Genomic DNA, 25,960 nt, shown 5'->3' on the forward strand with positions numbered 1-25,960 from the left:
TGGCCACTGCACTCCAGCCGGGGCGACAGAGCGAGACTCCGTCTCAAAAAAAACCCAAAAAAACAAAACAAAACAAAATTTGTGTTTGAAGTTAGGTTTTGTAAGTGAAAGCCATGGGACTATGGAGTATGTTCTGGGTGCTCAGTGTCTGGTACTTTCTGCTGTGGATAGGTTTAACACCACCTGCACCCCTGCTCCCTGCCCAGGCCACTCAGTGTCCTCTTCTTCACCTTTTCCCTGCAGCTATTGCCACCCTCCAACAGGGAGAATACTGGGTTGCTGGTGGGAAGATGTCTGTGTTCTGCTGCCCTTAAGCCTGTTGGGGATTTGGTCACAAGCTCAGGTCAAGTTGCAGTTAGGAATGCACCTGAGGCTGGAAGTGCTAAGGCAAGTGAGAGACTCAGTGGGAGAGAGCTTCTCATCCACCTCTAATTCAGGTGTGTCAGGTGCAGTGTTGCAATGCTTTGGGGGGTTGCCCTTCCACCAGTTTGGGTGGCAGGCTCATGGGAAGGGTAGATTGACTTCTCTGACCTCAGTTGAGGGCAGGTTGCTTCAGTCCGGCAACTGGTGGGAAGGGGAATTTGGCAGTGCGGGATGGGGGCAGACATTATCTTCTGCTCTGCATCAGGGACACTCATATGGCTCTATGTTTGCCCTACAAGGGTCTCCCTGCTCCAATGAGTACAACATTAAATAGGAAATAAAAACCATCAGTAGACAGTTTGCATAAATAAGAAAAAAGCTATGTTGTATAATCTTTTAATGGCCCCTTTTTCCTGCTACTTAAACAAGTGTCTCCCTCTTTTTTTAGAGATGGGTCTTGCTATGTTGCCCAGGCCGATCTCCAACTCGTAGCCTTAAGGAATCTTCCAGCTTCAGCCTTTGCAGTAGCTAGGATTATAGGTGCAAGGCACCACTTGCAACTGGGGCCTCAATGTTATCAGTTTTGCACTGTACTTCATAAATTACTGGCCCTAACAATTGCAGTAATCTAAGTGAATGATGGTGTCAACTTGAACAAGTGTGCTAATGGTAGAGGAGGTGAGAAATGATTGGATTCAGGATATAATTTGAATATAGAACAGAAAGGTCACTAGAGGTTATGACGTAGTGTATGAGAGAGAGAGAAAGGAATCAAGGATGGCTGTAAGGTTTTTTACCTGAGGAACTTGACATTATTTGTTAAATACATAAATGATGTGTCCTGTTATGTATCTGTTCCTGAAACACATTGATGGTAATGAAGATGCAGCGGCAGAAGCAAATCACAGAGGTATTTCCTAGAGGTAGAAATATTAAGACTTGGTGACAGAGATCACAAATTAAAGGAAGGGGAGTGAAACAACTAAGTCAGAAAAAAATACTTCTAATTCAGGAAAAAATAAGAAAAATGAAGGAAATGGAAATATTTAAGAAATGGTACCAATTTCTAAGGAAGATAAGTTCAATTTTGGAAATGTCACTTGAGGCTCCAAGAACCCACAGCCCAGGAGACCTTAGCTATGGGTTGTTGGGAATATGTGATGGAATCCTGAATCCTGATCCTAGCACTCAGGACTAGGGATCTGTGTTGAGGGCATCATATAAGTGTAAGATGGAGTCACAAGAATGGTTAACTCATCAAAAAATGAATATGAGGAGAGATGTATACAGTATTGCAGAAGAGAGTTCCTGGTAAATGTGTAAGCTCCTCTTCCATGACTGGGATAAGAGTACATTCATTATGGGGCATGTGAAGGTATTGAGAAAACAACTTCTGTTTTCCAGCAGAGGTTAAGCTAGCCCCATAATAGCAATAGCAAGATTGTAAGGGGAAACTATGTTAGTTGTACTGGGTCACAAATTTGTCTAATAGCAGTGAACCTGTGGGATTCTACAAACATCTTAGGTATAGAAAGGGATCCAGTGACTTTTAGGAAATCAGACTTATATCATATTTCCCTTCTCAACTTGCAGCTCAATGGTGCACTTCTCACCCTGGGGGAAAAATGGAACATGGACTATATTTAGTATTTGAAATCAGACACATATGAATTTAAACTCCAGCTCAGTGTGGCAATGGCAAGTTATTCAACATCCATATACCCTGATCACTCCTACATTTGAAAAGTGACAACAACACTACTTCCTTCACAAATAATGCAAGGATCAATGAGATAACAAATCAAGAAGCTAGTAGTGTGCCACAATTTAGTTAGTGTTGACATTACACGAAGAAATGAGCCCACGGTCTCCTATGCTCTCCTTGCCTCCTCTCTAGTTCTCTCTCTCTCTGTTTCTCTCTCTCTCTCTCTTTGTCTCTCTCTCTCTCTCACACACACACACACACACACAGGCACACACACACACACAGGCATGCATACATACACTTTGGAATGTAGCTATTTTTTGAGCATTGTTTTATTATTATTATTATTATTATTATTATTATTTCAAAGACTTTCTGATCCTGGCTCTACCTGCTCATTCTGACATGGGGAAGATGCCCAGACACTCAGATCTACCGTTCCACTGAGGAGTTTAGAGGCTGCTTTTTTCTCCCCCATAAAAGAGAACAGGGACTGAGGGATAAATTTTAGGTAGAAGTCTTTGATGAAAAGAAGAAATGAGGAAAACTGTGCTAGAAATATTCAGGTATATCAAACAAGTAGAAATACCTCACCCTCATAAAGAGAACCATATCCTAGAAATTTTCTTTCTTACTGATTATTAAAATCCAGAATTAGAATTCTGTGATTCCAGCATAATCCATCCATGAAAAATAAACTACTACGTAATCAGATTAGAGATGGCCTTCCTGCTGATGAGCCATTTAGAGAGGTTTGAATGAGTTCATGGAAGTCTACTAACATGCACTTAATACATCTGAAAATTTTAAAAGGTTGTAGTAATGTATTGCCAGTCTACCTACAGTAAAATAAAAATGCTTCCGTTAAAATATATGTATATTTCTTTTATATAGTTAACTTATTTTTCCTAGGAAAGTTAGACGTAAAGTGATTATCTATACACCGAATTATATTTCCCGGAGATCATCACAGGAAGATTGGTATGCATTTCTGTTAAAGAAAAGCAAAATGTGTCTTAGAACATAACAGTCATTTAATGGAATATCTATACTTTAAAAAGGAATGTTGGTCAAGCAATTTGAACAAGATGAAGATGGAACCAGGGCTGGGTGTGGGCAGTAGACTGTTCCACCAGGAGCCAAAGATGGCAGTGAATATATACCTGACATCAGTCACCAATGACAACCTAATGCTACATGACATACTGGCCTGGATCAATGAGTCTCCTGAAGTTGAATTTGACAAAGATAGAACAATTGTGCTCAGGGGCTGCTTATTTTCACTTTTTGGTCATTCTGCTCCCTGGCTCCATTGCCTTAAAGAAGGTGAAATTCTATGAATACATCCAGAACTTCGAAATACTACAAGCAGTATTTTCAAGAGGGTGGGTGCTGACAAAGTGATTTCTGTGGACAATTAGTAAAAGGAAAGTTTCAGGACAATTTTGAATTCATTCAGTAGTTTAAGAAGTTTTTTCATGCAAACTACAATGAAAAAGACTATAACCCTGTGGCTGCCGGACAAGGTCAAGAAACTTAAGTGGCTCCCTCCATTTTGTTGCTCCAGTTCTGGATAAACCGAAGTCACTTCTCAGCTCTGGCAATCCAGCTCCACGGAGGACCATTTCCACAAATAACTGCAGCTTCTAAGGCTGGCCCCAGGGTGGTGTAAAAGAATCCTGATGCAGGCAGTAGGAGTGCTGCACGGTCAAACTGATGCTAGCAGGTCAGTGTACTGAAACTTGCCATTGAAGGCTTGGAGAAAGAGATTTGTACTTCAGAAAGCTAAGGAACAATGAATTGATTTGCCAGCAGAACAAGGGGAACAATGACCCTGTATTGCAGTGGACTGTAGACATTCTCTATGCCACAGATGAAGACTTTGTGATATCCGATGAAGGGGGCCCACAGGAGGAACAAGAAGAGTTTTAACAACCTGAACCAGCAGAGCCTTATCCGAATTTTGCACTCCAAATCTTGTACTTAACTGTTAAACACTCTCTTTTATTATTCTTAGAAAACTCACTAGTTTCTTTTTATAAGCATAAAGTACCTCTTTTTAGAGTGCACTTTGCAGAGTTTCACTCCTTTTCTGGTGAGTTTGAGTTAGGAGCTTTTACTGTGCGGCAGAGCAATGATAACATCTAGTTAGTTCACCTGGGAAACAAAGGCTGACCATGGGGCTCACCTGGGAAACAAAGGCTGACCATGGGGCTCACCATGTGCGTGTAGGTAACACTGATTGCTGGAGAAGGTGTTAGGTAATATGCTGAGGTGGAGACCTTGGTACAGAAATGTAAAGACTGAGTTGAATTTTAACCTAATGTGAAACCTTGGTAGAGAATTTTGTAATAAGTTAATGCCTTAAGAGTATTAAAATATGCTTCCATATTCAAAATATCAAATGTAACACATCAGGACATCTTATGTGTTTGACATTGTATGTTGGAAGGAAGGGCCAGACCTCAGAACCTTTGGAACCTGGTGTCATCACAGGCCTTACAGGGCTACTTGCAACCTCACAGGCCTAGACTTTGGCCCAAAAGGAAAGTTCTAAAGGTTGCTCTGTAAAGCCATTTGGGGTCGTTGACAAACTGCATCCTTGCTAAAAAGCAAGAGGCATTGTTGCCTGGATGAACACAAGGTGTGTTTCAGCCCTGAGATTTTTGGGTTGAAGAGCTCTATTTTCATTGAGGATTTCTCTGGGAATTTTTCCAATTATCTCTGAAATTTCTATGTATTACGCTTTTTTGGGAAATGAGGTGTGTCCAATTCTTTCATCTAACAGCACTTTTGGGGATTTCCTCACATCTCTGAGATTGAATGGAGGTTGTTTCCCATTTCACCATCCTTTAGTTTCACATTTAACATGTCACCAGTGGTGAATCCATAGAGGTCTGCAGCAAACGTGATCCTTGCCTCATTGGAGGAAAGAATTTGGCTGAGGGGAAGAAGTAGGTTTAAGGCAGAGGGGGAGACCGAGGCAAGTTTTAGAGCAGGAGTAAGAGTTCATTAAAAAGTTTTAGAGCAGGAACAAAAGGAAGTAAAGTATACTTTGGAAAAGGCCAAGCAGGCAACTTAAGAGATCCAAGTGCCCTGTTTGGCCCTTGACTTGAGGTTTTATACATTGGCCTGGTTAAGGCATTTGCATTTCTCTTCCCTTAATTTTCTGTTGGAGCAGGCTGTACACATGTGCAGTGTGACCTGCCAGCACTTGGGAGGGGCGATATGTGCAGTGTGTTTACTGAAGTGTGCATACTCACTTGAGGCATTTTTCCTTTACCAGTAGATTGTTCCTGAGAAGGTCATATACCAGTTAAATTCTGCCATTTTGCCTCTTAATGTGCATGCTTGAGCCCACTCACCCAATTCCTGAGATCTTATCAGGAAGCCTCTGATCACCAGCTTCAGGTGTTTTTTTTATCCATTGGGGGACTGTCTTTATCTGGTGCTGACTAAGACCAATTATTATTTTAGACAGTTTAATAACCACCTGATGGTTGCCTGACATTCCTGAGGGAGGGGCTCTCTCCCGCCTTGCTCATGTCTGCCTAACTACTGTAACATTGCTTCTCTTCTCTGCTCCCCTTGCCCACTAGGGACACCTCTTTGGGTTCTTAAAGTTTGCAGCTTGGAGTGGGAAGTGCAGCAGGCAGGTGGGCACACTGCAAGTTCTTTGTGGACCTCTGGCAAAGGGAGTAAGCAGGGAAGGCTTGGGTTCCGCAAAGTTGGGGTGTTTTTGGTATCTGCTGTCCACAGCTCTCCAGTTCTCTGAATACTTTATCAGTACACTAATCTCTTAAGAGACAAAATGTATTGTGTGTTACTAAATGTTCATTTTCTTGTACAGAAAATATAGTACCATGTCTGAATTATTAATATTTAAACTGTGTTATTCCTTAACTCTCCCTCATTAGATTTGTGCACAACCTATTCCGTCTTTTTGTTTGGCAAAAGTTTGCAAAATACGTGTCACTCACTGAGATTGTTCAGCCCCTTTGTGTCTGGCGATAGCTTGTCCTAAAATGTGTGTAAAAAGTAAACAGTTGATAACAAAATTGTTTAATGGATGCTCTGTGTGGAATTGAGAGAAAAACCCAGATTTAGTGATTGACAGTGCCAAAAAATGCAAGTAAATAGCCATTGTTCCAATGACAGTGGTGCTATTTCTTTTTTTGTGGTTTTTAGACTTTTGTTACCTAAAATTCTGTTTTATTAGCAACTCATTTTCCACCTGGTGGTTCTTGACAGGCCTTTTTTTTTTTTTTTTTTTTTCCTATTTTAAGTAGTTTCTAAATAATTTTTTTTTATTTCAAGAAAGAGAAAAAAGAATATTGCTCAATGCACCTAATATAAAAGTATAAAAAATAAGTTAGTTTCATATTGGAACTAAACCTAGCATTTAAAACAAAAACAAAAACAGCTTTTCTGACCAGTAAACACTGAACTTGAGTTTTTCATATTCTACTGTTCTCTGTTTCTTCTCTGCAGCAGAAAAACATGTAAGTCTGGTTGTTCAGAACTTTCTCCCCATTATGGAAATTGTTAGTTACAGCAATGCGCTAGTGGATTCAGGTTAAAAAGAGAAGGATACATATACGTGTGTGTGTGTGTGTGTGTACATATGTGTGTGTATATATGTGTGTGTGTGTGTGCATACATACATATATATATCACAGCAAGTAACAATCGAAAAGCTGATAAGAAAATAGACCTGAACCTATGAAATAAGCTAGAAAATCTGAAAAATGTATCTTCAAATAATTTTTAGCAGATCTTTTCTTAGTTCATGTTTACATTACTGTAATGTACCAAAGAACCCAAAAAACTATAATTGTAGAACAGAACTTAAAAGACCACTTCCAGAAAAAGAGACATTCCTTAGTGTTTCTCAGCTTTCTTAATTCTTGAGCAAAAAATTTTCTAAGTTTTTGAGTACTTATCCACAACCATTAATTATAATATAAACTAATATAAAATTATGTCCTTATCTATGAAATGTAATAAGCCATTTTCTTAGTATAAATTTATTTCTAGAGCATTTATTATGAATGTGGATATTTGCTATTACCCTTATTTTTTAAATTGTCTTATCTTTCATTTTTTTTGCTGATGTCATCATGTATAATAACATGATTTTAAGAAATTTTAATTTAGAAAAAATATATTCCTATTGTATAAATGAGAAAACTAAAGAAGAAGAGTATTGAAAGGAAAACATTATAGGAATATCAGAATTTAGAATCCCAATTTTTAACATTTTTTATTTTCTGACTACTTCAAATAATATTGTTTGCCTTTCTCATTATTCATGGATCTTCCAAATATAGTGTCTGGCCTTAAAAGTTGTAACACAAAATCTTCTGTCTGAAATATAGGGCAATGGAATGAAATTTAAAACCTTCACGTAATATATGCCATATAGAACTCTCATAAAATACCAGTTTGATGTGATAACAAAGGTCAGAACAAATGGAAGAAAAACTAATGTATGATTTTTGAAAACCTTATCTTGGGAAATGAGAAATAGACTATAATTCTTAAATCTACATTACACAAAAGTATCTTTGATGTGAAAAAATATTCAGTTGTTGTTCTTTTGATGTCTTACATGTTTTGGTAAAACATTTTGTGTTCACCCTTTTAAATATTCCAAGATACACTCACTGGCTAGAATCAATGGGAGAGAAACAGGTGACCCTATAACTAATATAATGTTAAGGAAACTGCACATATCTTGGTATGTTTCTGATAGTGCATAATTCCAGAAAATGTCTTAAGCATTGAATAATTGTCAGAAACATGGAATCCGCGGCCTGCAAGGATGAGTTCCACATCTGACCCTACTCTTTCTAGTTGTGAGAACTTATTTGTATTTTAAATTACTGAATTTCTTGATGCCTCTGTTTCTTCATGTTTCTTTATTTTTTAAATTGACCATAGTTGTACATATTCATGGGGTACATAGTGATATTTCAATACATATAACATATACTGATCAGATCAGGGTTATTAGCATATCCATCATCTCAAACATTTAGCATTTCTTTGTATTGGGAACATTCAATATCCTCCTCCTACCTATTTGAAATTCTATAATATTGTTAAGTATAGTCATGCTACAGTGGTATAGAAACTATAACTTATTTCTCATGTCTAGCTGCAATTTTGTATCCTTTAACAAATCTCTCCCTATCCTCCCCAGCCTCTAGTATCCTCTGTTCCATTTTTTACTCCTTCCTCGTGTTTTAAAGGGAGATGATTACAGTATCTATTTCATTAAGTTGCTATAAGGAATAAACGGTTTCATACCTCTTAAAATAGTGCTTGACAAAAGTAGGTACTATGTGTATATTTTTATTTAAAAAGTAAATACTATGTGTTATTATTATGACTAATCTCCTCCCAAAAATATGTTTGGTAAATCATCTCATAAATTTTTTATTCTTAATTTATTTTGAATTAGAATCATTTGTATAACAAGTTGGTATATTGCTGAGCACATCTGTAAAGTGAAACCTGAATATAGATTTGATAATTGAAGCTGATGCTCACCATAGAAATCTATGAAATATTGTGTGCTTGATTGCAGTAGGGCAACTTACTACGGGGAAGGAATCTTCTCTTTTTTTGCTTGTTTTTAATCTAACTTTAAAATCTTTTATTATTATTATTATTTTTATTATACTTTATGTTGTAGGGTACATGTGCACAACATGCAGGTTTGTTACATATGTATACATGTGCCATGTTGGTGTGCTGCACCCGTTAACTCATCATTTACATTAGGTATCTCTCCTAAATGCTATCCCTCCCCACTCCCCCCACCCCACAATAGGCCCCAGTGTGTGATGTTCCCCTTCCTGTGTCCAAGTGATCTCATTGTTCAGTTCCCACCTATGAATGAGAACATGCGGTGTTTGGTTTTCTGTTCTTGTGATAGTTTGCTGAGAATGATGGTTTCCAGCTGCATCCATGTCCCTACAAAGGACACAAACTCATCCTTTTTTATGGCTGCACAGTATTCCATAGTGTGTAAGTATTCCACATTTTCTTAATCCAGTCTGTCATTGATGAACATTTGGGTTGATTCCAAGTCTTTGCTATTGTGAATAGTGCCGCAATAAACATACATGTGCATGTGTCTTTATAGCAGCATGATTTATAATCCTTTGGGTATATACCCAGTAATGGGATGGCTGGGTCAAATGGTATTTCTAGTTCAAGATCCTTGAGGAATTGCCACACTGTTTTCCACAATGGTTGAACTAGTTTACATTCCCACCAACAGTGTAAAAGTGTTCCTATTTCTCCACATCCTCTCCAGTACCTGTTGTTTCCTGACTTTTTAATGATTGCCATTCTAACTGGTGTGAGATGGTATCTCATTGTGGTTTTGATTTGCACTTCTCTGATGGTGAGTGATGATGAGCATTTTTTTCATGTGTCTGTTGGCTGCATAAATGTCTTTTGAGAAGTGTCTGTTCATATCCTTTGCCCACTTTTTGATGGGGTTGTTTGGTTTTTTTTTTGTAAATTTGTTTGAGTTCTTTGTAGGTTCTGGATATTAGCCCTTTGTCAGATGAGTAGATTGCAAAACTTTTCTCCCATTCTGTAGGTTGCCTGTTCACTCTGATGGTAGCTTCTTTTGCTGTGCAGAAGCTCTTTAGTTTAATTAGATCCCATTTGTCAATTTTGGCTTTTGTTGCCATTACTTTTGGGGTTTTAGACATGAAGTCCTTGCCCATGCCTATGTCCTGAATGGTATTGCCTAGGTTTTCTTCTAGGGTTTTTATGGTTTTATGTCTAACATGTAAGTCTCTAATCCATCTTGAATTAATTTTTGTATAAGGTGTAAGGAAGGGATCCAGTTTCAGCTTTCTACTTATGGCTAGCCAGTTTTCCCAGCACCATTTATTAAATAGGGAATCAGGGAAGGAATCTTCTAAGTATCTTGCCTGACCAGTATACATGGAAGTTGGTACACATGGAATATATATCATATGTGTATATCCCAATATTGATAATGTTACTTTCCAAATGTGGAGGCACAGCAAATATGATGAGTATGTGACTAGAGCATGCACTTGTTTGTTCTTTCTGTCCAGCATTAATTTTCCCCTTATTCCAGTAATAGTAACTCAACTCTGCTCTTTTGTAATTTCCTGGGTTTTTTGGTTTGTTTGTGTATGGTTTTTTTTTTTTTTTTTTTTTTTTTTTTTTTTTTGATACTGAGTCTCACTCTGTCGCCCAGGCTGGAGTGCAGTGGCATGATCTTGGCTCACTGCAAACTCCACCTCCTGGGTTCAAGCGATTCTTCTGCTTCAGCCTCCCCAGTAGCTAGGATTACAGGTGCCCATCACCACGCCTGGCTAATTTTTTGTATTTTTAGTAGAGATGGGGTTTCGTTGTGTTGACTGGGCTGGTCTTGATCTCCTGGCCTCAAGCCATCTGCCTGCTTCAGCCTTCCAAGGGTAGTGCATGTGGAGTACAGGCATGAGGCCAACCAAAGATGGCATTACCCTGGACACAGTAATTACTTCAGGATGGGCATGTGATGCACCAGGTGCCAGTGAGGTGCAATGAGAGCTTTTCTGAGTCTTTCTTCCCACTGAATTGAGGTCTGGAAGGTTGGGAGACTAGAGCTGCTACAGAATCTTACTAAAATTAACGAAGAATCTTTAGGAAACCTATCACTATGAAAGTCAGAACAAAAGGATACAGCATAACTATGAGCTGGTAACACCAACTGAGCTCCTGAATCATCATATGCCTAAGACTAGCCCTGGACAAACCATGAACCAATAAACTCCTGTCTTTATTTCTTTTTTACTTCAACTAGTTTGAGACATCTTTTTCTCTTACCATCAAAAGTTACCTCCTAAAGTAACTAAAATATTATTTTTGGCTACATTTTCCCCTTGCTCATTTCCAACAAACACATTTTCTTTTTTTTCTCCAAATCTTTTATTTTAGATTAAGGGAGTACCTGTGCAGGTTTATGATGGTATATTGCATGATGCTGAAGTTTGAGGGCACGATTGAACCTGCCACCCAGGTAGCAAGCAATAGGTAGTTTTTCAACACTTGCCTCCCCCACCCTATACCCTCTTATAGTCCACAGTGTCTCTTGTTCCCATGTTTATGTCTATGTGTACCCAGTGTTTAGCTCCCACTTATAAGTGAGAAGGTGTGTTATTTTGTTTTCTGTTTCTGCCCAACAAATACATTTTCCAGTGAAAATGATGAAGCCAGAAAGTATGAAATATATTGATTTAACAATTAGAACTGTTCTAATTATAATTGGTGTCAGTGCCTGTTTTCTTTTTATGATTGAGTAATGATCACAGATTTTTGCTATCAGATTTTGAGTTTGAATCTTGCCTGTATGATCTTAGGAGACTTTTCCTAATTTCAGTGTATGTCGTTACTTCAGTTTGCAAATAAGGATAATGAAAGCATTTACCCAATAGGGTTGTGTGGAGGATGAAATAATACAGTAAACATCTTAGCCAAGTGACTGGCACTCAGTAAGTCCTCAAATTTTCACTATGATATTAATTGAAAGCCTAGCATTTAGAATCTCACTGGTTTATCAATTCTTTTTTTCTGGTTGCTTTTTAGTGACTTAAATTCGAGATAAATAAGATTGGTGTCTCATTGGGTTAATATTTTTTCTAGAGAGAGTTAACTTGTGTGGCACAGGCCATCTCTTTATTGAATTAGCAACGACTATATTGGATTTCAGATTATTTGGGGCTGAGGCTAATATCAAATCCTACTGTATGTTTGTAGTTCCTAGGCTACAAGCCTACATACGGTAATTACTGTTTAATATGAATTTTTATTTTTAACTTACATATAGTAAGGGTTAATTGCTGTTTAATATGAGTTTTTATTTTTAACCCTTCCCTATTTACAGTCATGCTTTGCTTAAGGACCAAGATATATTCTGAGAAATGTGTTGTTAGGTGATTTTTGTCATTTTATGTACCTCATAGAGTGTACATAAAACCTAGATGGTAGAGCCTATTACACAACTAGGCTAGGTGGTATAGCTTATTGTTCCTAGGCTACAAAACTATACTGGATGTTACAGTACTGAATACTGCAGGCAATTGTAACACAATGGTATTTGTGTATCTAAACACATCTAAATATAGACAAGGTACAGTAAAAAATATGGTATTCTAATTTTTTGCGACCATGTCGTATATGTGATCTGTCATTGACCAAAAATGCCATTAAGCAGTTCACTACTGTACTTTCTCTTTACTTTTAAGTTGAATTCTTTATATTGATTGAATGACTTTTTGACATAGCAAATAAAAAGCATGAGGAGAAGCATTATTGGTTAACAAAATTAACTTAAAATCAGCAAAGTTTTAATGTTTCGTTCCAAGAAAAGCCTGTGGAAGATCAGTTCCACAACTGAAAGCTTTGGGCTGTTTCAGACATATGTCTGTGTGTACGCTGCGAAGGTGTTTCTCTTCACAGTTCCCCGCCCTCTAGTGGTAGTTACAATAATGCCATTTTGTAGTCCCTGTACAGGAAATGCCTCTTCTTACTTCAGTTACCAGAATCCTTTTACAGGAAGTTAGGTGTGGTCTTTGAAGGAGAATTAAAAAAAAAAAAAAAAGAATTTTTTTTTTTTTTTTTAAAGCATGATGGAATTTTAGCTGCAGTCTTCTTGGTACCAGCTTATCAATCTCAAACTCTGGGTGTAAAAGATTCTACAGGGGTAATGTTTTAATATTCTTATTATGCTTATTCTCTGTGATGCTTCTCTACCTTTACAGTAGTAGAATCCTTGGGGAAATCTGCAGAGGGACCACTTTCATTTTGAAGCTGCTGGCTGCATGTTTTAGCATGTCTCTTCTATTAGAGAATCCAGGCATGGCAGTTTCCTCCCCCAGTGTGCAAGGACCATCTTCATGCCTATGTCTGTCGCTAGGCATGAGGGTCTGTAGGGATGGGTGAGAAAAATGAGGTATGTTTTGGAGGCACTATAATACTGGGGAGGGCAGTCTGCTAGCTGGTAGCTGAAAGGTCCTGGTTTACTTCAACATTTTTTAAAATAAAACTGTGCAGTAGTTTTTGTTATTTTGGGTTTCCCTCTGTTTTATCTGGTGTATGCTGCAGAAGTGAACTGCATAACACATTTAACTCTTAGAAAATGCATCTCATATATTTAAATGACAACTCTGACTCCTATAGTATGGGGGTGAAATAGATTGATTTTTTGAAAAGATGGAAAAAATAGATTAAGTGGCATTCAGGAGTCAAGATGTTGATTGTATTGTTTCAAATAGCGTAGAAACTCCTGCCACTGGTTCAGAGGTAACATTTGGAATGACTGATGTGCTCTTTTGAGTTATTCTACTTTAGTCTAGTGAAACATGATTTGAATACCAGTAAAACCTATTTATGTTATTGCAAAGATGCATATAATAAGAGTTTGCATGAAAAGATAAACTATCATAAACTTACTATTTTTTCTCAAATTCAAATTCTGATGTGGACACTAAGACTGTGATGCTACATTTTTGTGAAATGGGCATTATTTGAGGAAATAGGCTATCTCTACAGTATTTCCTAAGGTACTGCAAATGTGTTAATTTAAGAAGCAATTACACTAGCTAGCAGCAGGTTGCTAAGCCAGGGGGTCCAAGCTACAGACCTCTGATGTGGATGACTTCCTGCCCGGTTTGGCAGGAGCTGGGTCTCTTCCTGTGCAGCTTCCGAGCAGTTCCAAACACAACCAGGCATCTTCTGCTCCTTCCCACTCCCTTTCTTTCAAGCAGGATCTACCTATGTTTTCATAGCCTGGCATTTTACGATTTCCAGAGCTTTTTACCCACTGAATTGACTTGGAATAAACTCTTAAATGTTATAAAGTGAGCCAAAGGGCACGTGGAAAGACATGGAGAGATACGTGCAAGATCCTCAGCTCAGGTTCTACAATTTAGTGTGATGTTTCATCTCTTGTTTTGAATCTCTGCTATTTTTTCAGAAAGAATGCTGAAAAAGATGGCTGCCAAAATATTCACACAAGTGAAACAGCAGGCACAAACCAGTATCCTCCATTTCTGAGCTCTGAATTGCATATTTTCCCACAAGTAGCACAATCACTTAAAACATTTTGGGAGTGGGAGATTAGATTACCTCATAGACACCTACTGAATGTGAAAGATAGATCTCCATGCGAGCAAATGGATGCATATATGAGATTCCCTGAATATCAAATACAACTTTCTTTAAAAATATTATAGCTATCCGGGTTTCTATGCTGTATCTCAGTGCTCAGTGTCATGTAACTGACACAATCACCTTTTATTCTAATAGCTGTTGCTTTTCTTCCCTCCCTGTTTCTGTAGCACTTTCTTATGCAAGGAGCTAAACAGTGATTAAAGGAGCAGGATGAAAAGATGGCACAGTCAGTGCTGGTACCGCCAGGACCTGACAGCTTCCGCTTCTTTACCAGGGAATCCCTTGCTGCTATTGAACAACGCATTGCAGAAGAGAAAGCTAAGAGACCCAAACAGGAACGCAAGGATGAGGATGATGAAAATGGCCCAAAGCCAAACAGTGACTTGGAAGCAGGAAAATCTCTTCCATTTATTTATGGAGACATTCCTCCAGAGATGGTGTCAGTGCCCCTGGAGGATCTGGACCCCTACTATATCAATAAGAAAGTGAGTTCTTAGTCAAGTTGCCTTCACTGCCTATTTGCTAATTGGTTCTGGGCTAGTCCCAGGGATGATGGTGAAGAAGGCTTGCCTCCTTCCCCCTGTCTAAAGTGTCCCTAAGATGCTGGATGGGCCTGACCGTGTAATGGACCAATGATCCTAGAAGTCTTTTGGAAGCACTCATTTGAACCTGCATTTGTGAGACAGGCAGAGAACTGGTGAGGCATCCTCCAGCGCGGGAATTAAGGAAGGACAAAAGCCTATTCACCTTCTTGAATACAAATTATATTCTTAAACCAAGTGTAAATTGACCCTGATTCCCTAATAATGTTGAGAAGCAAAAACTGTAAACTAGAAGTATATTTAAATTTTATTTTTTATATTTGCAGGAGTAGTATCTAAATTCCTCTTTACAGTCTCTAGCTCTCCATACGTCACTTTGATCTTCAGTGGGTTTAATTATTCCTTTATACCATACTTTCTCCTTTCTATTGCTCTCCACAGAAGAAGAAATAATAGCAGGTGACTTGTAGGTGCCAAATAAGATTCTGAGCAAAGAACACACCTGGAAAACCTTGAAGTTCTCATGAGAAAATTATCTAACCGAAAAAGTAATCAAAGCCTCAGTTTTGTGCTTTAGGTGAATTATAAATGCGGTTTTAAAATACTAACGTTAAAACTTGATAAAGATGCTAAGAATTCCTATGGCATTGACCACAGATTTTCTTTGTAAACCTCATGTCATTTATCAAATTTAGGAAAGTTTATAGTGCTCAGAAAAAGAAAGCATCTACCTTCATATCATATGCTGGTAATTATTATGTTATACACTATTTTACAGGGCAATATTTATAAATAATGGTTTTACTTTTCTCTTAAAATATTCTTCATATATATTCTAAATTTTGTTTTATGTGTTGTGTTTTCTTTTTCAGACGTTTATAGTATTGAATAAAGGGAAAGCAATCTCTCGATTCAGTGCCACCCCCGCCCTTTACATTTTAACTCCCTTCAACCCTATTAGAAAATTAGCTATTAAGATTTTGGTACATTCATATCCTTTTTCAAATCGTCACTGAATATGATTTTCTTCTTTGACCAAGTTATTGAGCTACACGTTTTCCAAAATATCTGTGGTTGGCAATGTTATGTGTTATTTCTTTTTCTTTCCTTTTACTCAACAGTTAGCATGTTGCAAAATGAGATCACAGGTAAGTGAATTACTTTTCCCCATCTTCTAAGTGTTTCTTCTCTACCCAACTCACTATTACTTCTTTCTTCTTTTTTCTTCTCCCTTATGAATTGCTTGCCATATCCAATCCTTTCTCATTAATTTTGACCATATTACCAGGCTCTCCTCCTGTAAGTCTTCAATTTACAATGTTAGGTAAGGGAGTAAACTCCATAAGCTAATTTTCTTTACTGCCTTTACATTTGGAAAATAAATATGCATAATCTGAATACAATTTTATATGTTTTTGGTCTGAATTTTATGACTTTCTTCTATTTTAGCATTTAAAAGCTTTGAGTTAGTAAGTGTTTATAATTGTATCTATAGGTATAACACCCTTTCAAATATTTTTCCAAATTTGTTTCCCAACAGCCTTCCTATTGATCTTCTACTTTCTATTCTTTTCCTTCCTTTTTCTTTTCATCACCTGTTTCTATGTTTTATTCAAGTCACGCGTCTTGCTACAATTATCCCTCCCCAAAGGATTAATATCTATCTATCCATATACATTCCCATTTTATTTTTTATACTCCTTATTGATGCACCTGCTTTCCAAAAATGAGATTGATGACAGCTTGGTGGTAGATGGCAATTTGATTGATTCCTTGAAATTAAATAGAGTAGTTGGAAATGAGAGGTTTCATTCTAGGCCAGAAACAGTTGTCTTGCTGGCAGCCAGTCTTGGGAATACCAGTGAAGCAAAGGCTTGGAAGACTGAAGCTGTGTTGGGCAGGGGCATTTACAGGAAGAACACAGAAGTCATGGGACGGGGAGTGATATGCTTCAGGAACCAGAGGTAAGGCAGGGGAACTGAAATAAAGCAAAGCCTCAGATTAGGACAGCATGTTATTTCTTCTTTAGAAAGAATTGTTGCTTGGAATTCCATGATGTGGTTAGCCCAGGGCCTGGTATTAAGGCTTTCAGTATAAACACTCTCCACCTTTATCATGCCTAGAAAATATTTGAATTAGATAAGGTATGGAATTAAATTAAGTAAGGAATTCAGGAAATGGGGTAAGTCTGGTACAGGGTACTTATGTCATTTCTGGGTGGAGGGGATGTAAAGCATGTCCCTAGACTTGCCTACCAGTATGGCAAATGCCGTCTTTAGAAGCATAACATTCTGTAAAGTCTCCTTTTAACCTCTAGGTTGTTCCTCTTTCCAAGTTTAGATGGATATCAACATCTTTTATTTGATGTTTATGTTTCATGTTTTAAGATTTCATGGTTTCTTGGCATTACCTTAAGCAATAATGTTTTCTTACCTCTCTCTGTTTTCCAAATAAGAGAACCCAGTTGGATGTGGATAAAAAGATGTCTTTGAGTTAGCATTAGAAATGAATAATAAAGTTGGTATTTATATTTGGGTCTCATGATTATAAATTATGATCTATTATTATGTTTCAAGCATTTATAATCTGTACAGTGAATAAATCTCTGCATAAACTATTCATTATATTTTAAAATAATTGTATGTTCCTTATTCAAAAGTAATTTATATTTAAATTACGTGAAAAATTCAGGCTTCTGTTCCTAGTAGATATTGGGAAAATATGCATTAAATAAATAAGTGACTAGAAAGTGAGAGATTAGAGAATCAGATATAAAACAAGTGAAAAAATAAGTTTAAATGGATCAGAAAAAATCTTTCTTGTCATGCATCTGAATGATGAGATGGAATTAAGAAAACCCAATATATTTGCTTTTTACAAAAGCAGATTTTTGTCTTAAAACTTTTGTAATAGACCATGGAAAATCTCATGAAAACTACTGTCCCCACTTGAAAAAAAAAATCCTAGGAGATTATGAATCCCCGTTAAAACCCCCTGGAAAAGAAACTCCTAGTGGTAGAGGGTAAGGGCAGTTTAAGAAATTCTGATCAGAGAATCTGAGTACTAGGGACACAGTTTTCGCCAGGACCTCTCTAGATATCCAGATACAACTTGAATCTGTGGGCTTGTATTTGCTTCCCGGGAACTCACCCTCCAAAGGCTGAAGTCATTGGGAGGCCTGAGGTGATGCAGGTTGAAATGTGAAGCCAGCCAGGCAAATCTATTAAGGTATGCCAAGCTGAGTTGTTGACTTTGAGAAGTTTACAGATGGCTTAGAGTCACAAATTTCTTCCAGTGTAGAAAATTAGATTTTAAAAAGTCTCTAATTTCCTGACTTAAAGCGTTATATTTCGATGTCTCACCTTGCAGCAGAGATATAACAAAAGGCAATGAGGCTGATAGTCTAAGATACATGAATCCTTCCATGTTTTGGTGATGCAATTGATCAAATAGCCTAGTAAACTTAGAGGTATATAGATGCTGTAGTTAGTAACTCATTTTCACAATAATTTTGTCCTTTATTCCTCATGTTGCAAACCCTAGACTCAAATCCTGATTTTCTGACTTCAAGTACAGTGTCCTTTACTGTAAGTTAAAAATGCTTGGAGAGATGGTCATGGTTGTTTGGCCACAGTTGTGAGGTCATTGTGTATTTATTACTACTAGTTTATAAACCGACAAAAAGTCATTCATGTTAAAGAAGTTTGTTTTTAAACTTGGACTAATACCTCCATTTGCAACAAAAAGCTTGACTTGTTTCTCAAATAACTGTTATCTATTAGGAGCTATTGTGTATCAAATTAGCTTTGTGAAAAATTTATTTTGGCTGAATCAGAAATTATGCTTATGATATTTTAACAAGGGTGCATTTCGAAAACTGAAAATTCTTCTCATGTGCCTAGTGTCTTATTTGATATTTAAATAAAGCATGATTTATTTTCTAGATAACAAACAAGTTAAAAATGATCTATGCTCCTAAAGTTCCCTGCCAAGGTTTTAAATGTGTTTCCTGTCAGCTTTTATTATTTTAAGTTAATATATGCACACTCCTCTAATTTATCTTGCATTTGTTACTCATTTGTTCATTTGCAAGTACTTACTGAGTATCTACCATGTGGTAGATATTCTTGTAAGCATTGGGATGCAACACTGAACGAAATGAAGTTCCTACTCTTATGTGAGTGTGTGTGCGTGTTTGGAAAAAGACAATAAACAAATACATCAAATGTAAGCTAGTGATAAGTGTTACTAAGAAAAATAAATTAGTGTAAAAGGGAGGAGTGACAAGTGTAGTTTTGGATTGTATGGCCAGCAAAATCCTTTCTGAAAAGGTACCAGTTGAGCAGAGATCCGAAGGAAGCAAAGGAGAGTGAGACATGGGAATCTAGGGTTAAAGTCAGTTCAAGGAGACCAGCAAGTATGAAGGTAAAGTCTGAAGGCGGGGGTGCAACTAGTATGTTTAAGAATAAGCAAGCAGACCTGAGTGGCTAGAGCAGAGTGGGAAAGGCAGGAAGCGAGGAGATGACATCAGTGGGAGTGAAGGTCAGGGGCTAAAGTTGTAGGTGAGATGCAGTGGGTCGTTGTGAAGACACCACATTTACTCTGAATGAGACTCCAGGAGAGTTTTCAGTAGCAGGGTATCATGACCTGACTCACATATTTAAAAGATCCTCTGGCTGCTTCATGGAGAATAGACTGCATAAGGGGAAAGAGTGAAGCAAGGAGACTGGGACCGACTGTCATTGTGAAGGCAAGAGAGCATCGTGGCTTGGACTATGGTGGAAACAATGACGGTGGTAAAATGTCATCAAATTTTGAGGTATTTTGCAGAAGAGCTGACAGGATTTTCTGAGCAATTGGTTGTGGGGTCTAGGGGGAAGGGAGGGACTAAGGATGATTCCAAGCATTTAGTCTGTTCAAGAAAGAAAAATGGAGTTGTATTGACTGAGCTTGGGGCAACTTGAGTGAACCAGTTTGGTGGGTAAGATCAAGAGCTTGGTTTTGAACATGTGATGTTTGAGACACCTGTTAGACATCATTGGAGGAGCGCAGGAGTTAGGTGGCTATGCAAATCTGGAGTTCAGAAAAGCGTTGAGCTGGAGGTGTTCAACTTTGGGAGCTCTCAGTGTATGGCTGGTATTTAAAGTCATGACATGGGACTAGGCTGCCAAAGAGCTGAGACCCTCGCTCCAGATCACACTAGTAATGCTGACCTACCTATCATTTGAAAATGGTAGGAAAATGGAAAACAAAGATTCGGTATCAGAAAACGTAGATTCAAACCCTATCTCTAAAATTTACTTTTCAGCTATATGACCTTGGTCCAAGTTACTCCAATTCTTTCTAATCTCAGCTTCTCTATCTGTAAAATTATAATCACAGTTTAGACATTAATAATGATAAAATCTGTGACAACTATCTAGCACCAGATCCCATCCTAGTGCTTAGTAGGTACTCAATAAAGGGTATCTATGACACTAATAGCTAAAATTCTAGCAGCAACTGCTGTAAGATTAGCAAAAAGGAAACTCTCATATTGCATAAGGAATTGCACAAAGAACTTTATGCAAATCAGTACTCTGAGTTTGCAAACAAAATCTTTATATAGCACCAGAGTTTGGACCTGCAAGTGACCCAAACAATGTGGTCAGTCCTGTCTCATTTTGTAGATGAGTTCACTGAAACCCAGAGATATTTAGTTTTTTCTAAGGCTACATGAAAAAATGTGGCAGAGCTAAAACTTCAGACAGGGCTTTTTGATTCTCGGCTCTTAGCATTTTGCAACCAACAGAAAAAAAAAATGATTTTTAAACTCTCGGATTTAATATATTTGGGACATTGCCAGTGTTCTTGTTTTATGAATTTCAAAGGTGCTTCTTAGATGCTCCAACTTACTAATTCTTTACATGGTGTCCATACCGAGACATAAAATATCATGGTTTTCCATGAAAAGAAATATACAGGTTTATATGAAAGCAGATGACACAACAGTTTCTCTTTCTTTTGTTTTCAGTACTCATATGTTATCATTTAGTTATCTACTGGCAAATAGGACTTTGTTCATATTAAAATTAAACAATCCAATATTTAACACTATATGTTACGTTTACTTAATTTTTCTGCTGGCTCAGAAATATGCAATGGTATGTAGAAAGAGACCTATTCTATTCTACTTCAAATTATACATTTTTACATTAGAAAATCTCTAACATCAGGCTATCTTCTACTTGTAGCTTATATATAGGTTAAAAACTCCTCTGCAACGTCTCTGGATATTATACATTATTACAAAGTCTCTGAACAGAGCATAATGTCTTTTCCTTCCTATTGAATAACAAAGAAATGCCCTGTAATTTTATACTCAATAAATGAATTATTAATGGTAATAAACTAATAATTATTATCTTAGTGGATAATGACTGTATACTGTAAGAAAAGTATTGTCCACATTTATATAAGCAAACTGAACCTCAAAGAATTAAACAAGTCACTGAAGCCCACACAGCTGGTAAGGGATGTATCTGATCCATGGTTCATTGCTCTAAATCTCATGGTGCTTCATCCTCCCTCTATGGAGACGGGGTGGGCGTGCCAGTGTTGTGATGACCCAGGGCTCCGTATCAAGGGCTACTTAAACAATTTTCAGTAAAAACTTGAAGAAGTGTTTCTTCATCATATACACATAGGAAATATTTTACATTTGCCAACTCTCAGGTTAATATCAATCATTAGGTTTACTCACTTTTATTTATACCTGGCATAAAGGAATTAATAGATTAAAAAATATCTTTGTCCCCTGATATAATATAAGGTTTATCTGCCTCTATTTTATTTCACATTGCAAAGTTCTTAAAGCAACATTGTTCCAGGATACAGTGTTCTTTTGAAAAATGTACTCTACTTTATGACTTTGATTATATATTTAAAAAATAATATAGGATGTATGCATTTTGCTACTCGTTTGAGCCTTTTAAAATCTGCCTTGATGTGGAGTTTCTATGCTTTTTTGATGCATGGCATCACCAATGCAAAATTCATACCTACATTAAATACTTTTGTATTTGAGTATTTGTAAGATCATCTGAAACTATTTCAGTCACTCACCAGAATCCAGGAATTTGTAAACTATGTGACTGATGAAGTAAATTGACAATGATTTAGAAACTTAATGAATTTTAAACCTTTCTATTTAGAGATACCTATCAAACCGCAAGCCCAAAAACTTGACCCTAGTTACTTTTTTCTATTAAAAGCAAAATTGTTCTTTTTGTGTGTCAGAATTTTTAACTTAAGTGTATACTTTTATTAAAATGATAGCCATGACGTGGGCCCAGGAGGCAGAGCTTGCATTGAGCCGAGATCACGCCACTGCGCTCCAACCTGGGCGACAGAGCGAGACTCCGTCTCAAAAAAAAAAAAAAAAAAGATAGCCATGAAATAAGGAAGATGCCTGTTTTTGACTTATTATCAGTGACTAATTAGAAAATAATTATTTCTCTTGTTAATTAATATTGAAATATATATTTTACCTTATTATATATAACTAAGTTATACCACTATAAAGAGTAAGTTTTTAAGTGTCATAAAACCATTGCCAAGTCCATTATGCAGCATAATCGCATTAGGCTGTTAATTTCCACCTTATATTTATCCTATATTTTACCCTCAAAAATGTAGAAACTTGTGTAAACAATATGTCTATATATTTTAGACAGAGTCTCACTCTGTCACCCAGGCTGGAGTGCAATGGCATGATCTCGGCTCACTGCTACCTCTGCCTCCTGGGTTCAAGTGATTCCCCTGCCTCACCCTCCTGATTAGCTGGGATTACAGGCATGAGTTACCATGCCTGGCTAATTTTTGTATTTTTAGTAGAGATGGAGTTTCACCATTTTACTCAGGCTGGTCTCAAAACTCCTGACCTCGAATGATCTGCCCACCTTGGTCTCCTGAAATGCTGAGATTATAGGTGCAAGCCATGGCACCTGGCCAATAATATACTTGAAGACAAACTTTAAGTTGTATTTTTTAATAACTTATCAAAAATTATTTTTTAAAACTCCATTTAATAACAAATGAATTGCAAAATTAATTTCATTCAATAGTCAACTGACACTATATGAAATAGCAAGGCTATAATGGTGAGTAATACAGACATGATTCCTGTCCTCATGAAGCTCAGAGAGTAGTTGAGAAGATCATCATTAAAACTTGTCATTACAGGAATAATATAAGTGCTGCAGGGGTATATAACTGGTAGTAGGCCAATCTGAGTACTGAAGAAAAAGAGAGGTGACATTTCCAAGACCCTAATGTCAGAAACAGCATATAAAACATTCATAACATTTGACAACCTAAAATAATTACAGTATTATCCAAATGGGGATAATTCAATGAAGAGAAAAGAAAATGAAACTGGAGAAGTAGACAGGGATCAGACCTCCTAGTGTCTTGACTCTATGTTAAGACATTTGATCGTCTTCTTAAGAGTAATAGAAAGCTACCAAAATGATTCATATTACATTTACAATTGTCATTTTAGCACAGTATGCAGAATGGATTAAATGGAGACTAACATGAATTTGGAAAGATCAGTTTAGAGGAGACTGCAATAATCTAGATGGACTATTAGACTTGATGCTAGTCTTGACAGACACTTGGACCATGCAGTGATATGGGCATGGAAAAGAGTAACTGAATCCAGAGATAGCAGGCAGAATTGACAATATTTGATGGTTAATTAGATGTGAACGTTTAAGGAGAGACAGCAATCTAAGATTTCTCATAGGTCTCTGGGTATACTATGCACATTTTATAAGACAGAGGTGTCAAAGGAGTGAGCAATTAGCAGGAGCGGAGGGGTAGATGAAAAGATACTTTTCAAAAGTTCAGTTTTAGAATTCAAAATTTGAAGTGTTGATAAGATATGTAAGTACAGATGCCATATGGACAATCAAGTATGTGGAATTCAGAAGAGAAGTTTCGCTTGGAGAGAAGTACCTGAGACTGGTGGGTACATAATGGTTATGCTTGTTGAGCAAAGTTTGTCTATGGGCTACACTAGGATGAGGAGAGTAGAAGAGAGGTAGATGGCTTACATACCTTACGTCTTTCTTTTCAAAAAGAAAAATGCCACATTTCAAAGAATACAGAGAAACTGGTGCTCTGAGGCATGAAGAAGCCAGGGAATTGGAACCTCCTGAAAGCAGAGGCAAGATAACTTACTGCAAAGGGGAGGAACCATTCTTGTTGAATGCTGTTCAGAAAGCACATCAAATATAAACTCAAATTATCCTTTTGTTTTTAGTGACAAAACGTGAAGATGTTGTCATCTTTAGAAAGAAAAGCTGGTAGGCTGAATATGTGATAGATATATAAGAAAAGGAAAGATAAGGAGCTCTTTCAAAAGTTTGGCCATGATATGGAAAAGGGAGATAGGGCTGTAAATAGTTAAGGAGGGTTGGGAGTCATAGGAGAGAAATATCCATTTCCCCATGCCAGGACAAGGGAGACATAAGCAAGTTTGTGTTGATAGGAAAAAGCCAGTAAGGTGCGGGCCATTAAGGATAAGAAAAGAGAGAGATAAGAGATTGCTCAAGTCTTCTGGAAGGGGGAAGGTGTCCAGAATACAGGTGGAGGGATTGGAAACTTCCCCACTATAACAGGAAGGAGGAAAGGATTGGTCTCAATGTGGAGAAGTTTGTTGATTTGGGGGTGGGAAGTGGAGGAGGGGCATTATGATACTGTCTCTTCTCTGTAAAGTAGAAAATAAGTTTTCAGCTTGAAATGGAGTGGAAATAAAGATGAAGGTTGGAAGTTGAAGGAAAGTGCAGAATATTTGAAATTTTCTTTGCAGAGAGTAGGAGATGGAGCCAAGTGGGAAAATACAGGACTGTGTTGAGGACCACTGAGGTTTGTGATCATTAATTTAGAATGGTGCCAATCTGCCACGGGGTGTTATTTTCCCAACAAGGCTCAGCAGACCAACAGGCACAGGGGACCGTCTAGTTTTATATACCAATAGCAAGTCATTCTTTATTTAATTTAGTTTTTTGTTTGTTTTAGCAATAAAGAAAAATTAAGTGTTTCTTCTTTGAAATGGTATTTTGTGTGTGTGTGTGTGTGTGTGTGTGTGTGTGTGTTTTCTCTAGATTATAGTGCCCTCACGTGGCTGATGCAGATCATTTACTTATGAGTGTTTTCATATGGATGGAAAAACTGAGAATTAAGCATGGGCCTTCCAGCACAGCTACTAAAATTAAAAAATAATAATTACTATTATTGTTTTGACCAAAACCAGTACTCGGTGTAAATGAACTTCCTTTCTAGATCAACACAACATTGTCCAGTTATAATAGTGTTGATATTTTGTTATGTATAAGTAATGTATGATTTATAGTAAAAACATTAGGAGTGAGAAAAGATATGAAGAGCATGTATTTCCTCTCTGGGATTTTTATAATTGTGTCCAGATTCACACTGATAAAGAGTGCCGCTTTACATAATTGCAACTAAATCTTTATTGTGCTTTTTATTAAATATGAAAGTCATTACTGTTATCTGAGTACTGAATATTTTCTTAAATAGTTGTTTTGGTTTTTGTCTTTTCCTGTTTTTTAACGTCAAGGAAAGGGAAGGGCATTGACTATACCTGCAAAGACAAAGTGGGATAGGGTGAAACCAACCCAATATTTATAATAAACTGTATTCTCTATGATTCAGGAAGCAATTTATTGAACATCTATTATGCACTATGGCCATTAAGTTGCAGGAGACTTACATATTTTAACAAATTTGATCTTCATAGCAATCCTGTTAAATGATTACTTTTTCTTACTTTTATAACCAAGTCAATTGAGATTTGGGGAACTTAATAAGTAATTTTGCCTTAGTTACAAACCCCAGAAATGACAGTACTAACACCTGCCATCTTCTCTCATAGTTCAGAATTTTATGACCAGTTGTAGAATATCATACACTCTGTTTAGAAAGAACCTTATAAGACATTCCACCAGGGTGACTTTTAGAATGATGTTATAATACACTTAATTAATTACTTGAATTCTCTTGTTGAATTTTTACCAGGGTTTACATACATGATGAACTTGCAGTTTTATTGTTCAGTTGAGTCTGTCATTAA

At 37.0% G+C, this 25,960-nt stretch overlaps 1 protein-coding gene and 1 pseudogene across 3 annotated transcripts in view; both read left to right on the top strand.

Moving 5' to 3' along the window:
* The window catches only part of LOC101002284 (sodium channel protein type 2 subunit alpha), a 163,380-nt gene that overhangs the window by 42,992 nt on the left and 94,428 nt on the right, over positions 1–25,960 (top strand). For 2 of the 3 annotated variants that reach the window (XM_021923690.2, XM_021923691.2), the window contains exons 2-3: positions 14,446–14,763; positions 15,693–15,811. In XM_021923690.2, coding sequence (XP_021779382.2) covers positions 14,497–14,763; positions 15,693–15,811 — 386 coding nt within the window. In that variant the 5' untranslated portion in view covers positions 14,446–14,496. Of the gene's footprint in view, positions 1–12,704; positions 12,810–14,445; positions 14,764–15,692; positions 15,812–25,960 lie in introns of those variants that run through there. The other variant, XM_031651314.1, reaches the window with a different exon arrangement.
* Positions 6–6,383, top strand: LOC108581315 (annotated as a pseudogene).

This window comes from Papio anubis, chromosome 10 (genome assembly GCF_008728515.1).
Source record: "Papio anubis isolate 15944 chromosome 10, Panubis1.0, whole genome shotgun sequence".
NCBI classification, from domain to species: Eukaryota; Metazoa; Chordata; class Mammalia; order Primates; family Cercopithecidae; genus Papio; species Papio anubis.